Genomic DNA, 12,621 nt, shown 5'->3' on the forward strand with positions numbered 1-12,621 from the left:
TCATCTGAAAAGATCAACATTTTCAAGCTAAATCACAGGTTCTGCATTTTGAAGGCAGGAAGAGGCAATTCCCACCAACAGTTTTTTGTGCTGGCTGCCAGACGTTATACTGCTATTACATCTGAGACACAGCTGCAAGTCTGATCCCACTCCAAAAAAAAAGCAATGCAAAGGTACACGTATGATCTGCATTTTTACACTCTAAGCCAGGGTCACTGCACTCCTCCACCTCTTCCTTTTGGGGAGCTGACAGACATTTCCCATTGGTGAGGGGATGCTGTGCACAAACACAGCTCTGACCTTTCAGCAAGAAGCCTTCCACACAACTCCAGATTTCAAAGGTTGACTTTATCCTACTGGATGTAGAACATAAACTCTACTAAAACTTAGGAGGAAAATCCTCTCCTTCCTCTCATTTACAGATGCTTTTATGAGCAGTCCACATTTTAAAATCCTTATGTAGCTTAGCAGACCTGCTGGGATGAAACTGAAGTGATTTTGTCCATTTGCTGAAAACATCAGTTAAAATTAACAATCTCCAAAGAAATTCCTTCTACCCAGCAAATAAGGATTTTTAGTTCAGAATACAAACAAAGGAAGGAAGTGTTCAGGTAGTAATTTACTGCCTTGAGCACTGGTCTGCAGAGTTCTTTATTTTTAAAAAAGTGAAATAATCTTTCTAATTCCTGTTTAAAAAGTCCTCAAAAAAAGGGATTAGACTGCTTCTACATTTTAGCAATTGTTTCTATACCACTAAAAGTGAGCTGATCAAACTTTCCTTTTGCTCACCTGCAGTTTTCGCAGAAGAGGTGAGCAGCAAAGCAAGCACTGCCCCTACAACCATAATGCTAAAACACTTCCAACACGCACACTGAACCCCCTCAGGCCAGGCCTGTGAGTACAGCATGGAAGGCAGCAGAAATGAGCGAGTGGGGAAAGAACCCACAGTACCCTAGGTTAAGTTTTAAGAAAAATTAAATAAAAGAAAAAAATCAATCAATCTCATTACTCATTTACAACAACAATGTACGGCTAGGGGGGAACTGATAAAGAAAGAGCTCTCTTCAACCTGGGTAACTAATACCTAAGGAAAGACCCCACAGCTTTGGCTTCAGCTTCCAAGAAAGCTGCTGAGGGGAAAGAGGGCCATGTGGAGGTCAGTAGGTGATTTACAGAATGGTGATGCAGTGGCACCTGAAAAACTAAACAAGTCATAAATTAAAGCAAACCAGAAAGAGGCAGCTCAGAAGCAGCAGGACCCCCAGCCATCATGGAAATGAAGACTGTGCAGCAAACAAGAAAAGATGGACCCAGAGAAGTTCTGGAGGGGATTTTATTTGAGGCAGACTTTGGGATTTTTTTTTTTTTTCTTAGAATAGCCTACAGCAGGCTGACACAATGAATGCAGACACTTTAATCTAGACCTTGTAGATTAAAGGAAGAACTTTTCAGAGCTACCTAAAGGATTGAGGAGCTTAAACTGCACTGCACATTCCAGAGGAATTTGATGTGCAATTAATTAGACTGTTCTGGAATGTCTTTGGTTTTTGTTTTTAAACTGGTTTTTTCCTTGAAATCTCTGAGAAAGTGTGTTTCAAAATCAGAATGTGATTAACTGGAATTCCACATTACGGAATTACAATGAGCAGGAGAACAAATGTATGCAAATGTTATTTCTGATTTCTGTTTCTTCACATTTTTTGGAGTCACTGTTAGCTTATATCCTGCGCAAAAGGTTTTATGGCTTTCTTGAACTAAGCCCCTCTTTATGTAGCCAACTACAACACACTGGAAGCACAATTATGCAGCTAAGATAAGACAAAATACAGTGGTGATGCACCAATTCATCATGTTTGGGGTCTTCTAATGAAGCCCATTACTCACAGAAGAGAATTTTCTCAAGCAGTTAGTCACCACCAGACAGCTTTCCCCATTACTTCCTTTTCTGCAGCTAGTGAGTAGCCTGGTCCTCTCCTCACCATCCCAGAAATGCAATATTAAGAAAAGTCAACACCTAAATTAAAAGCAAACAAACAGTATTTAACTTTCCCTTAACCTTAAAAGAAATTAACAATAAAACAGAACACCTTTCATGAGCAAGTAAACCTTTTTCATTTAATAAAAAAAAAAAGACAAAGACAAAAAACAGCCTGCTGTCCATTTAACACTACAGAAAAATACAGAGTATCTTTCTTTAGCTTATTAAAACAAGCATACAAACTAGACACTAATAACAGCTTGCATAGAAACATTTTGTTTTGTACTTTGTGCAAATCTTACTAAATAAGGCATGCTGGCAGGCTTAGGTAGCAATGCAAGAGTTATCAAGGAATGCCGAGGAACCGCAAGGAGAATTCCAGGCAGTCTGCAATCCACATCCACTTACACACTTCACTGGACTTCAAAGCCCAACAGCTGAGAGCTGCAGATCTGTCTGCAACATAAGGCAATATGGTATGTGTAGGGCCCAGCACCTGCTTTCAGCTACTCAGGGGTTTGCTACACATAAGATCACTTGAATTCAGAAAACCTGAGCCAGTAGTTAAAATGGGGGTTTTGGGTGGGGATCAGTAAGAACCCAGCTTCAGGGTGAAGCAAGGGAAGAGGCAAAGACAACAATGACATCAAGGAACACAGCCCTTCACATACCCCTTTTCAGGTTTTGTGCAGATTTTGCATGCTTTTTTATACTGTGAACTTTTCCCATGGAGCAATGTTTTTTCAAGGAAATTTGTCTAACAAGTTATCCAGAAGAGTATTTGTGGAACAGAAAAAACTAACGTGTTTGTGTCTCTTAGCCAGCCAACAAGTGTCTATTGCAGAAATCCAACAGGAAGTAGTGACACTGAAGAAGGGTGGCTGTGTGACGAGGAAGGGATGAAGAAGGAAGCTGCAGTAAGAGCAGTATCAGAAATCTCAAATAAGTTATGTAGCACAGAGGGAAATTATAAGGCCTAACTGGAATAATATTTTGCCTCCTTCTTCCCCCTCCAAATCAAGTATTTTCAGGAAATATTGAAGTACAACCTTCTTCTGAAAGCAGCTTTGCATTAAAAATCTGTTTAAACTCCAAAAGCTTTTTCAAAACACATTTTAAAAACCCGTGAACAATAATCTTCAAAATCCCCCAGTAATTTTTAACATAAAATGGAATGTTCCTGGGCTAGAGCTGCCAGCTCCTTCAGGAACTCTGGGAAAAGGGCAGCTGCAAGTACGGCGTTCCTCACATGTGCAGGAAGGCTGGGATGAGCCAGGCCTTTCTTTCCTTTCTGTCCCAGGAAAGGCTGCAGTACGGCTGGGTAAGCTTCAGGAAGACTCCTTCCTTTCCCTGGGTTGCTGCTGTGATGGACATCACCTAAAGACGGGAGGAGAGGGAGAGGAAAGAAAAAAGACTCTGTATATTAAGCACACAGAGTACTTGTACAGTGTCCAAAGCCAGTTTATAAGGATTGTGTTCAGAACTGTAATTTGCAGTACCCACATTGTGCAGGGAGATACTGCACTAATCCAGCATTTTAAAGTTCTACGTGGCCTGGTTCTATTGCATTTTTTATTACCTATCTTTCCCCAGGTTACATATCATTCAGTTACAGCTCTGATGAGAGAAATATGTGGGCAGAAGAGGAGTCAAGGGAAAGAGTAATATGGATTTACCTTCTGAAACATCAGATAATATCTACCCGTCTAGAGCCAGCATGGTTGTCTCCATTTCAACAATACTATGCTCTATCCCTCCCCCACACCCAACTGTTGTTCTGATTTTATTTCTCTTTCTCTATCCTCTCTCTGTGAATCACCATGTCAATGGGTTCGAGGCCGAGCTATCACATCACCACAAGAGTTTGAAGCAAGTTAGAAACTAAGGAGAAAAAAAAATTAAAATTGGATTTTTCTGCAGCTATAGGCCCTACTAACTACCCTTACTTCCCTGTAAAGCAACTAACCATTAAAAAGAGAGCAAGTGAAAGCCACTGTGTGTTCTGCTATATGATCTCTGCTGCCAGAGTTCAGGGGATCAGAGCTCAAGTATCAGAATGCATGGAATTACAGTGACAGCAGCACTTAAATTTCAATCAATTGCTCCTTGTTTCAACCTGAAGCAGAACTGCCCTTTAATTAGATGATAATTAATTTAGTGAAACTAAAAAGGTGACAAAATCTAATGCTGATGGAAATAAATACTCTACAAAGAAAAATTAACCTGTAGAACTCACTGCTACAAGACAGAACTCACTGCTACAAGGTGTCATTGAGGCCAACAGCGGACACAGATAGATGAAGTCCCACCTAACTCACAAGTGGGATGCTCTCCTGAGATGTATAAGTAAATCATTTAAAAGAAATAGAAGGGCTGTTATGTTAATTCACACACTGCAGACAAGCCCAAAACTGCATTGCTGCCTTCAGATGGGGTTTCCCTTACACTGCACACAGTTTATGTTAAAATAAGAGTCTCGAGTGACGCCAGCCTTGCTCTGAAACCCCTCCAAGCAGCAAACGGGGAGCTGCAGATGAAGGCCTCACTCGATGCTGCACAGCAATCCTCTGTTCAATAGCTCTGCACTTTTGTTCCTTGCCTGTACTTCACCCAAGGCACTCTGGAATTACTCTTCCAAACACTTGAAAAAAAAATTTCATCTCAATCATTTAACAGACTCATACTTTTCTTGAGTTTAAAATACCTTTCCAACTCCAGACTTATCAATCATTCATGTTGTTATTCTACAAATTTCTACCTACTAGAGACAGAGTACAGGAATTTCTATTCTGTGGGAAAATCTGACTGTGGGAGGAAAAACAACTTAAATTATAGATTACAATGAAAAGATAAAGTTTTAAGCGTCCCCTGAAGATTTTTTCTCAGATTTTCTACTGTCAAAACATTTCATAATTAATATTTTAGGGTTTTTTAAATAGTTTAGGCAATATAACCAGAATGCTAGTACACTGTCAAAGCTTTGCCCTTCTTCATATTCTTCCTTTTAAAAAGAATCAAAATTGATACATCTCTAAAAATATTTTTTTGTTTAGATTCAACTGCTTGTTTGGAAAAAAACCCAAAAAACCAGAAAGGCACAGAAAGCTGATCTAGGAACTAGAGACTTCGGTTTTTTTCTTTGATCGAGATTGTTCACTTCTCTCTAGGGTCAGGATGCAATCTGAGTCATACAACTGAAAATTGAGCAAATGAGTACTCTGTAGATTGTTACCAACATACTGAAAAAGGGACAGCTTGCACATGGAACTACATCGTGACAGCTCTAGATGTGTAACCAGAGCCCAAGCTGCTGTGGAAGAAATCACACACTACTGCAAGCAAAAAAGAACAAACTGTACCATTTCTGTTCAAAAACCTTCAGAGACCAACCCTGTAAAGTGAAAGAAAATTCTCTATAATGTTTTGGCTTTACATTTGTCTTCCTCACTAACTCTGCCTTCAGGTTTTCATATGTGAATTCTGTAGGAGGCTGACTATGCTCAGACCTGCAGAGAACACTGGGGTTTACTCACCACTTCTTTTCAGGAGAAAAATCCCTCAGAGAGTAATCAATATGTCTGACAGTCAGAGATGGTGTTCAAGCTAATGCAAAGAAGTCCACAGGGAGTTCCCAATTTGTTGTTTGGTTTTGGTTTGTTTTTTTCTATTTTTCATTTACCATTATTGCAGCAGTTCCTACCTTGCATTTTTTAATCAACATAATGAACTACTGGTTGATGGGCTACTGAGCCAACATTCCCCCAGGATTACAGTCTGATGACTTGCATCACTAGTCCTGCAGGGAACCAAATCTGCAGTTATCCAGAAATTTACTTACTCTCCATTTATTTGTCAAGAGAAGCCTTCTTTGCAGGAGTTGCCACTATACAGAACAAAGTGTACTAAAAGAGTGACTAAGCAGCCTTGTTTCAAATTCTTAAATAATGACCAGCGTGAGTCAACCTGGCAAATTCTGAAGCCCACAGAAGAAAACTGACGTAAAATAGGAAGTATAAATAAATGTCATTGGGAATGCATTATCTGAAAGTTCTTATTGCCAGCACCTGAGAATAAAAGGACTCTGAATATTGCCTCCTAGTCTTATCTCCCACATGCTAGCTACAATGCCATCTAATTGTTCAGCTTTCCATTCTATGACACCAAAATGTAGAGCCTAAAATGCTACTGACATGTGCAGGACACAGCTTTTTTACAGCAGACCAACAGATCAACTCTTTGGGATGCAGCCTTAGCAAGATCATCATTCTACAGACTAGATATACTGCGAACCTTAGAAACACAGACTATGCTGACTACAAACTAGGTAGATTATTCTTCAGAGTCTTGAAAAATGAAAACACAATTAAAATGCCCATAAAGACTCCTGATTTCCACACCTCTGGAAATCCAAGAAAAGCATCAACATCTTCACAGAAGTGTGGGCAGAGTGGGTGATTATTAATGACCCCCAAAGATGAGTAAGCACACACCTGTAAATGCAGCCTCTCTTGAACCCTTACAGAGTCAGCTCTTCATGACTCACCAAATTTGACATATTCCCATCACGTGGCAAGCTGGCTTTTAAGAGAAGCCTGCATCCAGCACTGCCCACTCAGCAGCAAGCTGAGAACAAGCATGTCCTCAGGGCAGGGCTTCAGCTCTATCCATTGCCTGCCTGTGTCTGGAAGGTTCTTATTTGGCAGCTAAGACTTCATTTTGTTTATTTTTACTAGCTTGCCCCACAGTGGTAAAAATAAGTAGAGGTAACTGTAAAGACAGGTGCAGTATGTGCTGTGCTGAGAGGCAGCAGATGTTACAGAGTCCCCTGCAGAGCTGCCTTGGTGGGGTGATACCTGTGTAACTCCCCACTGCTCAGAGACACACACCTTTTGGTTCTTTTCTGTTTGTTTTGCTTTGCTTGCCATACAATAAAGATACCAGCCAGAAAACTTTCAGTGTCTTATCTCCTTCAGTGGTAGCCCAAACCCTGACACCAAGCCTTATTCAATTGTTGCAGAAACCAGTTCATCCTGGACTTCTGTCCTTGCTAACATTTATCAAAAAAGAACCAATGACCTAGCTGAAGGTCAGGCTAAAAATAAAATTAAATCATGCACATATGCCACCTCACCTCATGCTTTGAAAGTGAGTTTGTTTACTGACAGCAAGCCAAGAACTGATTTTGTTACTTCTTTAAACAGACATTTTATATCTCAAATAAAAACTTGTAAACAGCAAAGAATATCCAAATAGACCCATACACTGTGGTCTGCTGAGCATCATCACTTTGAAGTCAGAAGAATACAGCTGGCTAATGACATTCACAACACACCACACCTTTTAATCATCTGGAGAAAAGGACAGGGGTAATTGGTAAGTCATTCCACCAGCCCTCCTCTGAGCGTGCTTATCATTTACCTTTGGTGAGCAATTCTTCCGCAGCATCAGACATGTCCACACGAAAAAGCAGGTACTGTTGGGCCTCCAGGAGAAGACCTGGGAAGTCTTTTTCAATGGAAGCAAAATGTTCAATCTTATTTTTCACAGATGCCAGCACCTGCCAAAACAACAGTAACAATTACTTCTTTCTCCTTTGCTCCCAGTGCAGCCACAGACTGAATATTCCAGGCTTTCTCTACCTGCATTAAACTAGAGTTCTGACAAAAGCTATGGTCATACAGAGTTTCCAGTTCTTTGCATAAATGCAATTAAAACATGGAAATGAAATAAGAAGCTTTCAGACAGGTAGGACAGCTACATGTGAAAGTGAAAGGAGCTAATGTAAGGTTTAAGGAGCCACTAAAGACACTGCTCCAGTAGGCATGGCTAACACCTGTGTAAATACCTGATAGAGCGAGCGCACGCTAGGCTGAAACACCATGTTGGTGTTGAGCAGGAAGGAGCGGAGAAGCGGCTGTGGATAACTTGCCAGCTGAGTAATAATCCCAATAAGCAGCAAATTTACGTGCAAGGAATTCTCCAGCATGTTCTCCAGCTTCGACAACACTACGCTGATGAATGGTCCTGCAAGAAAATAAGAAGGAATCAATGCTTTTGTTTTCACAGAAGAAAAACCCTAAGATCCAGGAAAAAGGCATTTAAAGGGAATTTTGACCATCATAACCAACCAAATTAGCCCTCCCACACAGTAATTAAGGACAGCAGGGAGAAAACCCAAACTGTAGCTGAACAGAGAAAGCAGACTTTACAGAGGTGTTGAAAGCTATTGTGGTTAGTAGCACATTTGCTACCTAGCCAATCTGTTTACATTAATGGCTTATTTAACATGCATGACTATTCCACTTGTATGTGCCAATAAAGATTTAGCCTAGGACATTATAGTCTACCACTCTATTCCCCTTTAATAAATTGGAAGGGTACTACTAGTTTTAATGCAAATAGAATCTGCTCTTTTTACTCTTCCTATGCCTTATTTCTATGTAAGAACTGGGCAAAATGAATTATTGCTAGCCTTCTTGTTCTATCCAAACACTGGTGTTCTAAAGAAAATATGAAAATGCTAAATGCAAGCTGTGATATTTCCCATCACAAGAAAAGGCATCTTCAGTATACTAAACACTCACACAAAGCAGGGAAGACATTAAAATAGATTTATATGCATAATTGCTGGTAGACATAGGCGTTATCATATAAATGTCACCAACAAGTAATAGCTTTAGTTTGTGCATTCATGCTGAAGGACAGCCACTGAACTACAGAAGCATTTACCATGAAGTGCATAAACCTTTAGTGCTCAAGCTTATGAAACCTTTGCAAGGCTGAGAATGACTTCACTCAAATGCTATCCTGTTAGACCACACAGCTGGGCAGATGCCTGAGGCAGCCAGTACAAGAGACCCACTCACAAGTAATGTCCCTTGTCACACACACAGTCCCACCACACTGTTGCAGTTGCATAAGAGCTAGGAAAACCATGCAAAAGAATGATCAGCACTGTTATCTTTGAAGATCCCACCCTCAAACCTGGCAAAAGATACATGCCATGGGCATTTCTAGGGTCAAGCAGGTGGCCATAATCCAAAAGCATTCCAGCTCCCCTCAGCTTGCACATGGCTGCCATTGGAGCTGGCTGGGCACAGGCACAGCCCAGTTCAATGTCCCTGCTGGAAACTGCAGCAGAGGCTAAGGCACCTCTGGCCCAGAGCAACAGGAAGGATCAAATGAGGAGTGCCCCTGCTGCCATTTCACTTAACAGAGCTCCACTAAAGGCTGGAATCCATCATGTTTTACAGCAACTGTGAGCACAAACGCAGCACTCCTTCCAGACTCATCTCTCAAGGCTAATGGTGGCACAGGAAAGGTGGGAGGGCCAGTGCTGGCAAGGCTTCATGTGGCTGCTGCCTTTCAACCACCACCACAGCCATCAGAGCCCGAGCATCCAGTGGAGCAGACAGCCCCAAACACTTTTGCTGAGATACAGTTTCTTCTGTCCCAACATAACCTATCCTGTTCATGGTGACATTTTCACAGAGCTCCTGAAGGGAGCTCTACTGTATCAAAAGGGATGGCAGAAGGAGCTGAGATGTGTCACTGTTTCTCTTCTCTAGGTAACACTTCAAAACTGAGTAGGTAAAGCTGAAGCTGCAAGGGAGGTTACCAAATACATAAATTTTTTTTAAAAAGTGATAGCATGACTTTCACTCTCAAGAATTTACTGAAATGAGACTCAGAGGATGTAAGCAGAGTTTAGAAGCCTTATAAGAAACAGGGTAACTTAGATGAGATGTCAAAAAATTACTCCTTTCATGGCCATGAAGTCAAGCACTGATATATGGAGAAGGAGGAAACAAAATACAAATTCCTGTTCCTGAGCAAGTGAAAATAGAGATGACATGCTTTTACCATGGATATAAGACACTGAGAGAGCATTTTCTTCACAGATCCACAGGCCTGAAGGGATCATCTTTGCATTGCTGACACTTACTGGCTGTGGGAAGCTTCTGTCCGAGAGAGGCCTCATCCCTTAATGCCATCCCAAAACAGTAAAGCAACCTAAAAACTTTATCAAACATCTACAAACATAACACAGCCTCCCAAATTAGACACAGAATCATAGAATTTGGGTCAGAAGGGACCTCAAAGACCCTCTAGTTCCAAGCTCCCTGCCCTGGGCAGGAATACCTTCCATTAGACCAGGCTGCTATCTTTGAAAGGCCCTGCAATTTTAAATTTTCCAAGGTGTTGTTGCAAGTACCTCCTTACATGCAATCACTTAGATCTCCATTAAAGCCAGGTAAGGAGTCTAAAACACACTGTAGATGGGTAGCAAACATCTAGGCTTATTGTGTTTCGTTTTTATCTTCATTTTTCTCAGTTCTTAGGTTTTCATGGGTTTGGGTGAGGGGTGGGTTTTTGAAAATGAACAAATGGAGAGGGACTAGACGAAGAATGAGAGGCAGAGAGAACATTTTTGAGCTACATTTGACAGAAGATAATATGAAACAAAGATCTGGATACAATTAGCTTCTGGTACAAGGAAATAGCCACCACAGCAAAAATAGCAAATTAGTTGAAAAACAGACTGGATTTTTCAATTGAGAAACAGTGCCAAGGATTCTGGCCACAGCTGACATGAAAGGGCTGCTTTTCAATGAACACACATTTTCCCCCTCCAAATGAATGAGAAGCCATCTTATAGAGGTTTTTTGTTGGGTGAGGAAACCTAGTACATGATTATTTTTCATTATTTGCATTACTCTGGTATCCAGGAGACCTTATTAAAGACCAGGAGCCTGTAGTGCAAGGAGCTGCACAAACACAGATCAAAAGCCCACTCTGACCTCCAGTAGTAATGCCATTCCTGAATAGCTTGGACAGTCAGCAGAGAGCAATCTTAAATTGCTGCCTGGCACTAGACAGAAAGGCATGCCAACAGCGAGGGCAGGCCTGACACTGGAGAACAGCATGTCAGGGCAGAGCAGGGAGACAGGCACGTACAGACACGGCACCAGTGCTGACACCTTCTGCTACAATGTGGAATAGCACAGAGAGGAAAAATGGCTCTGTGATGTTGCATCCATCAGATCAGAGGTGAAAGCTGCCAGAAAACAAATTATTTACCTGGGCTCTATATATTAAAATAGCTACTCTGAACACCTTTCAACTGAAAAAGCTTCCTCAGGTGTGACAGAGCTCTAACATACAAACAACATAACCCCTGCTCAATGTCCTAAACAATTACCAAGGGAAAAACCCTGAAACACTACCATATGCTTTCACCACACTGATGACTCTGCTGTATTTTCACATTGGATCTCTCACTCTCCTTGGAGTGGTTTCAGCTATGTAGGCTCTATCCTGTTGAGTGTCAGGACTCTTCCTTGCTCTATGCTTGTATTGTGTGCCACACAGTGTGATCTCATTTGGCCCCCTTTAATCATGATGCCTTCTTATATTTGTTATGTATGTAATTAACAGGACATTCCACCTGTAAACGGAGCACTCTGGCTCCTTGGAGAGTGCTTGGGAGAGACATCCTCCTTTGGTCCAAAGGGAGATGATATGCTCTCTGCAGAAGGGGTATCTGCTGAGAAATTCTCAAAGTCCTCGTCTTCTTCTGCTGGAGAGACAGGATCAGGAGCATCCAACTTCTGCTCCTCCATGCTTGCACTGTTTGGAACCAGTTCCTTAATAATTCTGTCATACTGTGCAATGAAATCCTCACCATCTGTGCTCAGCAGTTTTACACTTAAGTTACAATCTGCCTCCTGAGAAGAAATCTTTAACTCTAAGTCTGGCTGTGGATCAATCTCAGTCATTTTCTGTTTTATTTGTTCTCTCATTACACCTTTAGCTGAGCTTGAATTTCTCTTACTGTGCTCATCCAAGTCCATTTCCAGCTGGGTCTTTGCAAGAGACCCATTGACTACGGTCTGGCTCTGTACCTTGTGTTCTCTGGCTACATTTAAAGCTTTCTCCTTGGAGCTGTCATCATCTTGAGTATCCTTCTGGGCACATAACCTGTAAACCATAACATCATCCTGAAAGTCTGACTCCTCTATGTAAGAGCCTTTGATGAGCATAATGGCGTTTTTTTTCATTTCCTGAATGTGTTTTGGTGGCTCTGCAGGTGGCTGCATTTCTGTGCTTCCCAGATCATCATACGGTTGTGGAGAGCTCACATTAGAACCAGGAGAAATCCCTGTGTCATAGCTATCATCCCATTCTAGCTCCAGCTGCATCTTCTCACTGAATGGAGTTGCTCGAGCTGAGCTACACACGCTAGGTGTCCTTTGCTGGAGCCGAAACATGGGGTGCTCCACATCCGCACTGTTCTCCTCTGCAAGCGTCTGGATAAAGGTGTCTGGATCAGGATTTACTCCATCATACAAGGCAGACCAAACCTTACAATCTTTCATGCACTGGATGATGGCTTCTTGAGCTTCCCCCAGGTACTGCAAGTAGCTGATGTCCACAGCTCTTCCATATTCCACAATGCAAACAGATTCAGAAGAGCATCTATCAGGATCTGGAAATAAGGAAGATGACTCGTATCAAGAGCAGTGCATCAAATTTTCTCCAGCAAGGCATCCACTAAGATGTTGCAGGGAGAGTCTTTAACCCTAACAATCCAATAAGGAAGGAGACCAAAGCACAACAAGTGAGATTTACTCATAAACACA

At 41.5% G+C, this 12,621-nt stretch overlaps 1 protein-coding gene across 8 annotated transcripts in view; it reads right to left on the reverse strand.

Moving 5' to 3' along the window:
* Nucleotides 1-2,112: 2,112 nt before the first annotated feature.
* FHIP1A (FHF complex subunit HOOK interacting protein 1A) overlaps nt 2,113-12,621 on the reverse strand; it is a 78,888-nt gene continuing 68,379 nt past the window's right edge. For all 8 annotated transcript variants that reach the window (XM_064710859.1, XM_064710865.1, XM_064710858.1 and 5 more), the window contains 4 exons: nt 11,427-12,467; nt 7,824-8,002; nt 7,397-7,535; nt 2,113-3,355 (listed from right to left, as the gene is read on the reverse strand). In XM_064710859.1, the coding sequence (XP_064566929.1) occupies nt 3,138-3,355; nt 7,397-7,535; nt 7,824-8,002; nt 11,427-12,467 (1,577 nt within the window). In that variant the 3' untranslated portion in view covers nt 2,113-3,137. The remainder of the gene's footprint in view (nt 3,356-7,396; nt 7,536-7,823; nt 8,003-11,426; nt 12,468-12,621) is intronic.

This window comes from Zonotrichia leucophrys, chromosome 4, assembly GCF_028769735.1.
Source record: "Zonotrichia leucophrys gambelii isolate GWCS_2022_RI chromosome 4, RI_Zleu_2.0, whole genome shotgun sequence".
Lineage (NCBI taxonomy): Eukaryota > Metazoa > Chordata > Aves > Passeriformes > Passerellidae > Zonotrichia > Zonotrichia leucophrys.